Here is a 12,359-nt window from a genome sequence, read left to right as displayed (position 1 = left end):
TCTCACGAACCACCGTCAACGGCCCACGCATCACACGGCGGCTGCTGGCTTGACGGAGGAACCGTGCGGCCTGGCGGAGGCTCTGGTGCTGCACGAATCGGTGAGATTCGGGGATCACCACGGGCTTCGAGTAGGCCCAGTCGCTCTGGCGCTCCTCGAGCTGCTTCGCCGCGATCTCCTAAACCACCATCAACGGCCCACGCATCACACGGCGGCTGCTGGCTCGACGGAGGAACCGCGCGGCCTGGCGGAGGCTCTGGCTGCACAAATCGATGTTGATGATTCTGGGTTTTGTTGAGGATTTGTGGTTTGGAATTTATGGATTTTGGTTTGATGTTGGATGATTTAGATGTTTTGTTGTTTATTTGGTTGGGTTTTGATTTACAGGTTTTGGAGATATGTTTGGGATGAAATTCTATGTATTTAGTTGAATTTGTGTTATGAGAAATGTTGGAAAAGAAAATCTTTGAGTACTATGTTCTTCGTTCTTGTGATTTGGGGCTGTGTTCTTGTAATCTAGGTTTAAGTTCTTGTTTATTCATGTTGAACATGAATAAACAATCACACTTAGATCTCAATTGATGTAATTTTTTGTTTTTATTTTTGTTTTTAATTTTTTACTTAGTTAAAATTAATTTTTTAATTTTTTTAATACCAAATAACATTTTTTTATTATTATTTTAATGGCCACGTCAGCCAACAGTGCCATCCGTTTGCCACGTCAGCATTTTCCGTCTCTGATGTAACGGCAGGGACTAAAACAATAGGCGTTTTCCAGGATAGGGACTAAAAGCGGTAAAAAAAAAATTTAGGGACCAAAATGGAAATCGTGTGAAAATGTAAGGATGAAAATGTGCTTTTCGCCTTTAAATTTAACCTTCATGTTTACGAGTTTGTTCATAAACACAATTATTATATTTTAGCTTGACTCACTTAAAAATCAAACATAAACTTATGGCTTGAACTTGACTTATTTTTTAAACTAACTAATATAAACAAGTTTTTTCTCGAGTCTAATTCAATATTGTTGGTTTATTTACAACCCTATTTGATACCGGAAAAAGAAAAGAAAAGAAAAGAAAAACTATCGGCCACTCAGGGATACTCTCTGGTTTTGTCTGCGTCCAATTACTTGATGACAAGTGCACTTATTATCCTTGTCGACATGTTGCTAACAGGACAAACTATCGGCCACAATACCTAGGCCAGCCATTCAAAATCACGTAATGTTATTGGTCACGAAGGCCTATTGGCCAATCAATTCATGACCGCGACAATGTATGCATGTGAAAGTTAGGATCCACAGTGCATTCTGAGATGACAGGAAAATATCGGACTCGGTAGCCAGAGGTAAATGATTGCAATAAATTTATTAAATGGATCATGCTAACGGCTGTCTTAAGGGCACTCATTAATAATATATTTTAAGAAAATTTTGACATTATTTTTATGATAAATGAAAAAGATTGTCAAAACATTAATTCTTTTTTTTCTTTTCCCATAAAAAGTTTCTTTAACTGAATTCTTAATTAATGTCCTTAAGGCACTCATTAGCATTTTTCTTATTGAATTATCAATATTGGGCTCTGTAATTTGTTAATAGATTATTTTTGAAAATTTTTAATAATATTTTAATGAGAAAAAAAAAATTAGAAAAACAAATTTTAAAAGTCAATTTTTTTTCTAAATCAGTGTACTTAATCAGCGAAACCGGTAAAATTATCTCGGAAACTGATAAGATATATGTGTCAATATCTTTAAGTAATATAAATCTTTTATCCCACTTTAAGCTAAAAGCCCCAAAAGTTACACTAGTTTTTGCAAACTCCTTTAGGTTAGCTATCTTTTGGTGCTTACATGATCAAAACTGCAATTTCAAGGACTTGATTTGAATAGGCTTCCTGAAGGTAATTAATGACCTTCTTAAACCAATCAAAGAATCAAAGGGTGCAATAACAAAATAAAATAGGTTCTCTTTTCTCTTCTACACATCCAAAAAAGACACAAAAAAAACCTCCATAATTTCATTTACTACTTCCTCGGCGTTCTTTCTAAATTCGCAATCGTTATGCAAGTTTGTTAATTGTGTTTGGATTTTTTAAAGTAAAAAAGCTAATTCAAAGTCCCATTTAGACATGGCCAACAATAGGGTTATGTTAGTTGAGGAGCAATTGAGTAATTATGTGTAATGTGTCAGTTTCAAACTTCGAACGAGAGGATTAGGAAAAGGTGATCCTTGTAGAAGTTTGTTTGTGCATACCTATAGAAAGAAATATAGCATGTGGAACAGTCCATAGAGGAGGAACAAATGCTGTTTAAGTATTGCAAAGGGAACAGCGGAAGAATCAAGAATGAACCACGGATTTCTCATATTCTTTTTCTTCTAGCCTTATACAAAGGGAAGAGGGAAGCGTCGGCAGTTCAATTTGTTGGTTTGTTGCAGTAACCAGAAATTTTTGTTTTTTTTTTTTGGCGTTTTCAAAAGGCTAGGCCCTGTAAAAAAAAGATAAAAATGTCCAAGCTCCTTTGTTTGTATTATGTAGTTGTAGCTTGTAGGGAAGGGTTGGTTTGGTGGTGGGGTGCATAAGATAAGGAAGGAAGACTTAAAAATAAAAGGTCACGCACTCAATAGCCACCCACCAAAGTATTGGTTTTAACCTGTAGCTAGTAGCTATTATACATCTTTAATTAAACCCGCCACTTGGTTGGAGTTAGTCACTCATGGCACTGCCTTGTGGAAGCGGGAGGAGGTGGTGGAGGGCGGTAAAGATGGCCCTGGGCTTGTGCTTGTGCTTTCTCATACCAATGGCAGCAGCTGGAATTAGAAATAATAATAACAGCATCTTTAGTGATCAGAAACTTAAAATGGAGGTGCACCAGCAGTTGAAGCTCTTGAACAAGCCTGCTCATAAATCTATCAAGGTTATTACTTAACATACTACCTCAATTTAATTTATAGATTTCCCATCTTTACGTTTTGCTCTCTTTTTACATAACAATGATTAACCTTTTGCTTTAATTAAAGCTTGTGTTCTATCTATATATACCTTATTTGGGTACTATAGGATTATCAGCTGTTTCAGTCTTGGAATTATTCACTTTTGTGGGCTTTGGTGCCTCCATGACTCCCATGTACTACTATATCTCAGCATGCCCAGTAGTAGTGTAATTTTATGGTACAACTGAGAATTCGGACTGATATCTCTGTGTGCGAGAAAATACCCAAAACATCTTTTCCTTTTGTTCTCTCTTTTTTACATAACAGTGATTAACATTTTGCTTTAAGTAAAGTTTGTGTTCTACCTATATATACCTCATTTGGGTATTATAGGATTATCAGCTGCTTGAGTCTTAGAATTAGTCACTTTTGTGAGCAATGGTGTCTCCATGACTCCCATGTACTACTATATCTCAGCATGCCCAGTACTAGTGTAATTTTATAATAGAACTGAGAATTCGGACTGATGTCTCTGTGTGTGAGAAAATGTCCAAAACAGAGCTCGGATGGAGATATAATCGACTGCATACATATCAACAACCAGCCAGCTTTTGATCATCCTCTCTTCAAAAATCATACAATCCAGGTGGCTATATACATAATACATACATACATATATATATATATATATATCCTAGTTTTTGTCTTTAATTAACTTTCATTAATTTGGTATCGATAATAATTTGATATCAACTATGTATGGGGTCTTGCATTGTCATGTCGTAGATGAGACCAAGTTTCCACCCAGAAGGGCGTTTATTCGATGAGAGCAAGGTGTCTTCGAAGTCCAAGTCCATTAATCAGCTATGGCACTTGAATGGAAGGTGCCCGGAAGGAACGATTCCGGTTAGAAGAACTAAAGAAGATGATTTATTGAGGGCAAGCTCTATCAAAAGTTATGGAAGGAAAAAACACCTTACCATCCCTAAACCAAGTTCCGCTCAGCCTGATCTCATCGATCAAGGTGGCCATCAGGTACAACTTAATTTTTAACCAATAATAGGTTTGAGCTCAATGATATCTACAACTGATTATATTAAGAACTCAACACTCAACTTTTTTTCTTTCGGTTGATTTTCTAGCATGCAATAGTCTATGTGGAAGGAGATAAGTATTACGGAGCTAAGGCAACTATAAACGTGTGGAGACCCCAAATCCAAGAACCTAATGAGTTTAGCTTGTCTCAAATCTGGATCCTAGGTGGTTCTTTTGGTGAAGATCTTAATAGCATTGAAGCTGGCTGGCAGGTGCATATATTATTTAATTTCATCCTATATTATTTTCTTTATTATTAATATTATTTTCTATAATATTTTCTTTACTAATAATATTCATTCACAAAACTATTTGTGGGGAAAAATAGGTCAGCCCTGATCTATATGGAGATAGCAACTCTAGACTCTTCACTTATTGGACTGTAAGTTTCCGTGTTTTAATTTTTGACTTCCCCATCAGCACCAGCCTGTTTATTGTTTATTTTTACTGGTTTTTGAAAAAAGTCTTTGATCATGGCTGCAGAGTGATGCGTATCAAGCCACTGGTTGCTACAATTTGCTGTGCTCTGGCTTTATTCAAATCAACAACCAAATTGCAATGGGTGCAAGCATCTACCCTGTTTCCGGCTATGGTGGTTCCCAATATGATATTAGCATACTTGTCTGGAAGGTAGTACAATATTTCCATTTATATGAAATACTTCTAATTTTTGGGTACAGATATGTGAGCATATCATATGTATATTTTTTTTCTCTAAAGAACATTCATAGTAACAAATATTACAAAATATTTAGGCTTTATAACTTTAATTGTCATTCAAAATATTACAAACTAATTGGCATATTAATGAGGTATATACAGGACCCAAAAGAGGGAAACTGGTGGATGCAATTTGGGAATGAGCATGTATTGGGATATTGGCCAGCCTTCCTGTTCTCATACTTATCTGACAGTGCTTCAATGGTCGAATGGGGAGGAGAGGTGGTAAACTCACAGCCTGATGGGCAGCACACCTCAACCCAAATGGGCAGTGGTCATTTCTCTGGAGAAGGGTTTGGCAGAGCTAGTTACTTCAAGAATATCCAAATTGTTGATGGCTCCAACAATCTTAGGCCTCCCAAGGACATTGCCACTTTCACTGAGCAACCCAATTGCTATGATGTCCAAAATAGGAAAAGCAGCGATAATTGGGGAAACTACTTTTATTATGGTGGTCCTGGTAAAAACCCCAATTGTCTATGATCATTTAGATTATTCTTTCAAAATTAAGGAGAAAGAAGGCAAAAGAAGAAAAAGAAGAATTATTTTCTTCATCTTTTCATGTCGCAAAAAATATACCTAGAAGCCATATGCCCTTATCTTCTTTAATGTACACATAGTTTAGGTTAGTGAGTTGCGAATTGTCACTCTTTTGTACATCTTTTTCTCGTTCTTCTTTCTGGATTAAGAGATTTGACTCCCTTTTATGCTCTCCATATAATTTGTTGGAGAGTAGGTGTTAAATTTCCCTAGCCCTATTGTTGTGAGTTATGCTTAATTTAGATTATGAAACTCTCCGTTTCATTAATGAAATAAGGAGTTATTGTATGGAGTAGTAAATTTTTCAAATTGCGTAATTTAATATAGTGGAATTTAAGATTGCATGGTGTAGTATATATGCTCATGCTTTCCTCCATTCCAAACCAAGAGTTCTCATCTTCTTCTACCTTCATTCTACTTACCTTGGTGTGCCTTGTAAGTGAGTCTCTTCCACATATTTTAGTGGTGTATCAGTGTTTAGTAGGAATGTGATTGTGTAAAGACCCACAAACTTCCAAAAAGTGGTACTAGAGCTAGTAGATTCGTGGTGAAAATGACGTTTTTCATTTGGAAGGTATTACTTAGATCCCAATATGCAAGGTAGATAGTGATAACATGGCCAAAAAGAATGTTAAAGAGCATGAGAATGTCCAAAGCACTTTGGGTTGAACTTGTTAATGCAGCCTATTTGTCCAATTGTTGTCCCACATAAGGATTGTACCAGAAAAAACACTCCGCAAAAAGCTTGGAGTAGAAAGAATCCTACTGGTTCTTACTAATGTTTGTTTGGGAGCACCATACGTAAAATACAAATTCTTTATCTCACTTTCTATATATCACTTTATGCTCTAGCAATTATGGTATGTCAAGTGTTTGATTTTTTTCCATTTTAAATTTTATTTATTGAAAGCTCAGATTTGTATGAAAGCACACGAACTTGTTTAGACCCCAATTTTAAAATAACGGCTAGATTGCTTTTACTCTAAATTATCTAAATGTGAAACAAGAGTAAATGAAGCGCAATCACTGAAACTACTCTAGTGCACAAACATGAACAATAAACAATAAATTTAAAGTATAAGAGTAAGGGAAGAGAGATGCAAACACAAGATAACACTAAGATGTGTTATCGAAGATAAAACTGAAGAATTCGATGAAAAACCTCTTCGCAACCCTCCAAGTCAAAATCGATCCATTAGTGAATAAGTTGGAGTATACAAATAACAAAAGACCTTTTAAGCTTAGTCTACCCCATGTACTTGAATCCTCCAAGCTCTTGCTACTAACGGACTTCTCGGAGTCATGTCTTCTCTAACTTTCCTTCGCAATACCGCCCAATTGCATCCACCAAGCCTCACCGGCTTCTTTTGGCAAATCCTAAAAACTTTCCAAGTTCCAAAACACTCTCTACACTTTGAATAGGTGTAGGTTGTGTTTGGGTACAAATCTCCTCTCAAGGTATGACAATGGGAGAGGGAAGGAGAAGAAACTACAATGATTTCTCTCTAAAGGATGAGTATCTCTCTCTCTAAAGGTGGGTGTGTTATGTTGTAGAAACTTATCTGTGGTTTTCTCTCTGAATAGTCTCTTTTTCTTTTGTAGGTATTGAGGGTATATATAGTATAGGTGAAGGGTTAGAAAGTCACACTTAAAATCCTCCAGGTAGAGAGTTTCGAGGGTACCTCATGGGATGACCTGTCTCACAAAGTACTCGAGAAATACAACCTGACACTTGACTCTTCAGCTTCCAGCATATGCTTCTCATACGCCATTTTTATAGGAACCTTTCTCGAGAACTTCTTGCGAGCTAGTCGCGAAACTGCACTAATCTTCATTTCATGCTCGATTCTTCACCAACTTAATACTAAACCCAATACAATAAAATCTTATGAAATACAAGGAAAATTTAATACACTCACAGCACTTTTTGTCATGAAATAAATCCAACATGAAACATAGTTGCAAATCACAACTTTACATTTATTTTATAAGGAAAGTCAAATAAATACATGGCAAGCTATGATTAGTGCACCATAAAGTCGAAGACAAAAGGTAGGACAAATAATTTGTATTCTCATATGTGCATATTAAAGAATTTTGAGAAACTCTGTCTCTTGGTGAATCATAGAGATATCTTTCATTTACTTATATAGAAAAATATTACAAGATGTATTTACCCATATAGATAGGATATGTGCAACGAAACTAATGTAAATGTACAGGAATCTATATTAGGTAAGACTAAAGACAATGGGAGAAGATCATGTCTATCTTTGTTGGGCATGTTTGAATTTATTTGAAAGTGTACCAACTTTACTGTAAAGAGGATACAAAGGAGACGTGCGGGCATAAGCATCCAAGATGAGCGGTTTCCTCATGGGAAGTATGCTTCTCTTGAATCACTTTTTTGGAGAAGATTTTGTTGATTGGGAAAAGGGATGTGAAGCCTTTTTATAGTGTTCAAAAAGAAGGGCCGGAGCTCTCCCCAAGTGATGTGGGATTAGTTTTGCCGCATTTTCCATACAAACTTGTCTTACATATCTCTTTTGAAACCCTAATGTGTATGCATGCTCAAGGCTACATATGCAACCCTTAGGGTTCCTGTAACAATTTCCTTCTTCCAAAAACATCCTTTAACTAAAGAGTTTCTTTGGACAGGCCCTAGACTAGTCCTAGACCTACCTAGTATCATCTTTATTTTTTTTCGACATATAGCTCAAGCCTAACCCATGCACATGGCAAACAACATGCACATATGGGGTAGGGTGCAACTCCAAAAGTTGCGTGGGATTCGTATGTCTGAAGTCCCATCAGTGCTACTCGGGAAATGAGTAGCGATAGTCTCACTATCCAAGAGCCTGTTTTGCCAATTGTCAAGCAAAAGCCAAGTAACTCACTATCCTAGAGTCACCAAAAAAGAAAAACTAATATGGCCAATGGCCTTAATCATTAATCAAACAAACAAGGTGCTTTTACGATCTAGAAATGGAACATATTTGTAGTGTCAATCTATGGCTCTTGCCTCAAACTTCTCCAAGTGGCTTTGGCCTTTAGGTGGCTCTTGTCTTTGTCTCAATCTCTTCTATTCTAGATGGCTTTCATCTTTATCTCAATCTCTTCTATTCCAGGGGTTCCAAAAGTCTTGATCCAAGGGGGCCAAAGAACAGTAATGAACACATTCTTTGTCTATTCTAGATGTCTCAATCTCTTCTATTCTTTGTCTCATTTGTGGATATGCAGTCTCATACATGCATACGCATGTTTGGGGTTGCAGACACAGTTTTAAGCCTTCATGAATTCAATGCTTTTCTTTCACTTTAGATTTCCAAATACAATTTTCCAAATAAGGCCATTCCACCTTTCACGGGTAAGGGTTTTATAACTTCTATCCGAGTTTGGTACGATTATCGAGATACTGGTGCATGCTCTTGTCTAAAGGTGGTGGGACACTACCCACACCTTTCACATTATTGGTAGGGAGATGTCCATAAATCTCTACGACTTCCACAAGCTGATGAGTTTCAGGTCTCGTGGTCTAGCTTTCCATTTTGGAGACACATTTGGGAGGGCTCTTGCAGTGGAGCTACTGGGTTGTGCTTATCCAAACGAGATTGTTTAGTATTACCTCCTTTCTAGGGACTTTGCTTCTCATTCTCAAGCAACTCTCGAGGATGGAGCTTAGATGGCTAAAGCTTTCTTGCTTCATGTGGTAAGGGCCACGCTCTTTGCCAATGCTGGTCGGAGTTCCTCTCCAGTAGTTGGATAAAGGATAACCCGTCAGAGGCTAACCCGTCAAATATTAAAGTCATATTAGACATGCCTTCACCTAAGAGTGAGAAAGAAATAAGAGGATTTTTAGGTCAACTACAATACATCAGCCAATTCATAACCAAGCTCACCTCTACTTGTGAACCATCTTTAAGCTTTCAAGAAAGAATGAACCCCATGCATGGAAGTGTCAGAAAGCCTTCAAGCTCATTAAAGAATACCTTCTCCATCCACCTATCCTAGTACCCTTAAAGAATGGAAAGCCACTACTCCTTTATCTCTCAATCATAGAAGATGCAATTGGAAATATGAGAAAGCCGTTTATTACCTAAGCAAAAGATTCCATGATTATGACAGTAAACACACACCTATAGAAAAGTCATGCTTTACTCTTGTGTAGGCCTTGTAGAAACTAAGACACATCATTCTACCATTCAAAATATGGATAGTAGCCAGAATGGACCTATTGAAGTATTAGTTTGAGAAGCCTGCCTTAAGTGGAAGGTTATCAAGGTGGTTAATCCTCTTGGCACAAGTTAACTTGAAGTATGTGGCTAGAAAAACCAACAAATGAAGCACCGTGTCGGAATTTTGTGCTAAGAACCCCATAGAAGGAAAAAATGGTAAAGAGGATTTCCCAAATAAGGATATTTTGGACATCAAACTAGGGGCATGGAAGATGTATTTCGATGGAGCTGTGAACCAATATGGAAATAGGATAGGAGTACTTTTGATCACCCTTGATGGATCCCATATACCTTCGATCGTCAAGTTGAACATCAAGGAAACCAATAACATTGTAGAATGTGAGGCTTGTGTTACCGAAATAGAAGCTCTTTGAGAGTTAGGAATAAGAGAGGCAAAGGCCTTTGGAGATTCAACTTTGGTCACAGCCTAAGTGCGAAAATTGTGGAAAGTGAAAGAAGAACACTTGAAACCTTATCAGCAATACTTAGAGGATTTAACCAAAACCTTTGATAAGATCAAATACACCATCATCCCTAGAGCTTAGAATCAGTTTGCAGATGCCTTGGCTACTTTAACCTCCTTGATTGAAATACCCAAGGAAGTATGGACACAACCCTTATAGATCAAACAGAGTTATGAGTTGGTACACAAAGGAAAGGCGAAGTCTTCAGTCTTAACTATACAAGAAGAAGGAGTTCCATGGTATAATGACATCGTGAGATTCTTGAAATTGGGAATATACCCTAACGGTGCCGATAAGAGGGAACATCATTTGATTATGATGATGGCAATGCAATAAATCCTATGTGGAGGTCAGCTTTATAGGAGTTCCTATGATGGTGTACACCTTCGTTTCTTGAAGAATGAAGAAACCAAAAGAGTCATGGAAGAAGTCCATCAAGGAGTTTATAGTCCTCACATGAATTGAAGAATGTTAACTAAGAAGATCCTAAGGATAGGATACTATTGGAAAATGATGGAAACCGATTGTGTGAACTTCACGAAGAGTTGCCACAATTGCCAAACACATGCAAATTTGAACCATGTACCACCCAGTGAGCTAAACAGCATGACCTTTCCATGGTCTTTCTCAGTATGAGGCATAGATGTGATTGGAAGGATAGCCCTTAAGGGCTCAAATGGACACGAATACATCCTAGTGGCAATTGACTATTTCACTAAGGGCTCAAAAGGATAGCCCTTAAGGGCTCAAACTTCACGATTCATAAAAAACAACATAATCCATTAGTTTGAGATACCCCAAGAGATCATCTCAGACAATGGTTCCCACTTTGAGGGGGAGGTTTAAAAGATAATGGAGTTGTACATCATTGAGCATCACAAGTCTTCGCCATATCGACTGCAAATTAATGGAGCCATAGAAGTAGCCAACAAGAACGTCAGGAATATCCTAGCCAAAATGGTAGTGAAATACAAGGATTGGGCTGAAAAGCTTCTGTTTGCCTTATGGGGTTATAGAAATTCTATCTGTGCATCAACTCTTCAGTAAATGGGAGTGAAGCGATACTTCCCATTGAGATGGAGATACAATCTTTAAAGGTGCTAGTAGAAAACAAGGTCCTAGAAGAAGACTGGATGAGAGAAAGATATGTATAGCTAGCTTTGATAGATAAAAAGAGAACTAAAGCACAATACCATTCAAAGGGTTATCAAAAGAGGATTGCTAGAGCATTTAACAAGAANGAAATCATCCCTATCACAATGTCCCAATAACTTATGATTGTAATTAACAGTTTCAACTTTCAAGTAACAGCAACCAAAGCTTTCACTAAATTAAAAATGAATATATGGTATATCTTTACATAAAAAGCTGCATCACATATGCATATATAAACCTGGTACCTTGGTCAAAGCTGGCACGCATGGCATAGAAAACCGACAAAGCCAACTCAGCATTGTTGCGCTCAAGCGCAGCAGTTATGATCAAACAACAATCATTAACTCCCACAATACCTCCATTTCTTCCACACTTGTCACCAATCATGTCCAAAGCTTCGTTGGCATCCTTAGCACCCGAAACCTTAGCAAGCAACTCCTCGTCCAAAAGCTGGGAAACCGAGTTCTCAACCAACCCATTCTGGCTCTCACTCAAAGAAGAGGCTCTGGTCTTGAGGGTCTTAGAGAAGTTAACAAAAGTAAGAGAATAAGAAATATTGTTGTAGTAGTTGTTGGTGGCAAAGGTTTCGGAGAGTTTGGGAAGTGGAGGAGATTGGTGAGAGAAAAGCCAAGGAGAACAAGAACAACCCAAGTTGAGAGTCATTTGTGGGATTGTTTTGGATGATCAGCCAAAGAGAAAGTAGAGCTAGCTAGTAGCTATTGTTTTGAATCTATGATCGGTTTGGTTTGGTTTTGCTTGTGGTTTGGGTTTTTGGATTAGGAACGAGTGGTCGTTAGGACAAGTGGTGGAGGGTACGAGATAGGGGTGTGTTATAGTGTGCATGGTGGTGTACGAAAATTGAATAAAATCATGGGAGTGAGTAAAAAGAGAAATGTTAAAGGTTACACAACAAAAGTGGAGGTGCGGGGAATCGAACCCCGTGCCTCTCGCATGCGAAGCGAGCGCTCTACCATATGAGCTACACCCCCGTTGTTATCATTGGCTGCTATTTACTAATTTTAATAAAACTTCATATTTAATAACTGTTTTATTTTATCCGACAGTATGGATTTCTTATCAATGTGTTCATATGTAATAACGAGAAAGATATCTGCATATGGGCAAAAATCGATTGATAATATATACAATTTTTCCTATTTGTTTGCACAATTAATCTATTTGGCTGTGATGAAATTATATGAATATAATATT

The 12,359-nt window shown here is 37.4% G+C and overlaps 1 protein-coding gene and 1 non-coding gene across 2 annotated transcripts; one reads left to right on the top strand and one right to left on the bottom strand.

The window, feature by feature from the left end:
* The first annotated feature begins 2,595 nt into the window (after positions 1–2,595).
* On the top strand, positions 2,596–5,581 carry LOC111984381 (protein neprosin). Its single transcript, XM_024016015.2, has 7 exons — positions 2,596–2,922; positions 3,498–3,584; positions 3,725–3,973; positions 4,081–4,245; positions 4,362–4,415; positions 4,517–4,663; positions 4,856–5,581. The coding sequence occupies exons 1-7, from the start codon at positions 2,722–2,724 to the stop codon at positions 5,234–5,236; spliced, it is 1,284 nt and encodes a 427-aa protein (XP_023871783.1). The 5' UTR covers positions 2,596–2,721; the 3' UTR covers positions 5,237–5,581.
* A 6,482-nt stretch (positions 5,582–12,063) lies between these two features.
* TRNAA-CGC (transfer RNA alanine (anticodon CGC)) lies at positions 12,064–12,136 on the bottom strand. Its single transcript has one exon. It is a non-coding gene; the product is annotated as a tRNA-Ala (tRNA).
* Positions 12,137–12,359: the final 223 nt, after the last annotated feature.

Source organism: Quercus suber, unplaced genomic scaffold (genome assembly GCF_002906115.3).
Source record: "Quercus suber isolate HL8 unplaced genomic scaffold, Cork oak 2.0 scaffold_1073, whole genome shotgun sequence".
In the NCBI taxonomy this organism is placed as follows: domain Eukaryota; kingdom Viridiplantae; phylum Streptophyta; class Magnoliopsida; order Fagales; family Fagaceae; genus Quercus; species Quercus suber.
This window is presented reverse-complemented; position numbering and strand designations above follow the sequence as displayed.

Excerpts from the sequence above, each read along its gene's own strand:
- LOC111984381 (XM_024016015.2), top strand. The coding sequence starts at position 2,722 with ATGGCACTGCCTTGTGGAAGCGGGAGGAGGTGGTGGAGGGCGGTAAAG. Across the intron at positions 4,246-4,361 it reads GCATTGAAGCTGGCTGGCAG|GTCAGCCCTGATCTATATGG; the intron begins GTGCATATATTA and ends GGGGAAAAATAG. Across the intron at positions 4,664-4,855 it reads TTAGCATACTTGTCTGGAAG|GACCCAAAAGAGGGAAACTG; the intron begins GTAGTACAATAT and ends AGGTATATACAG.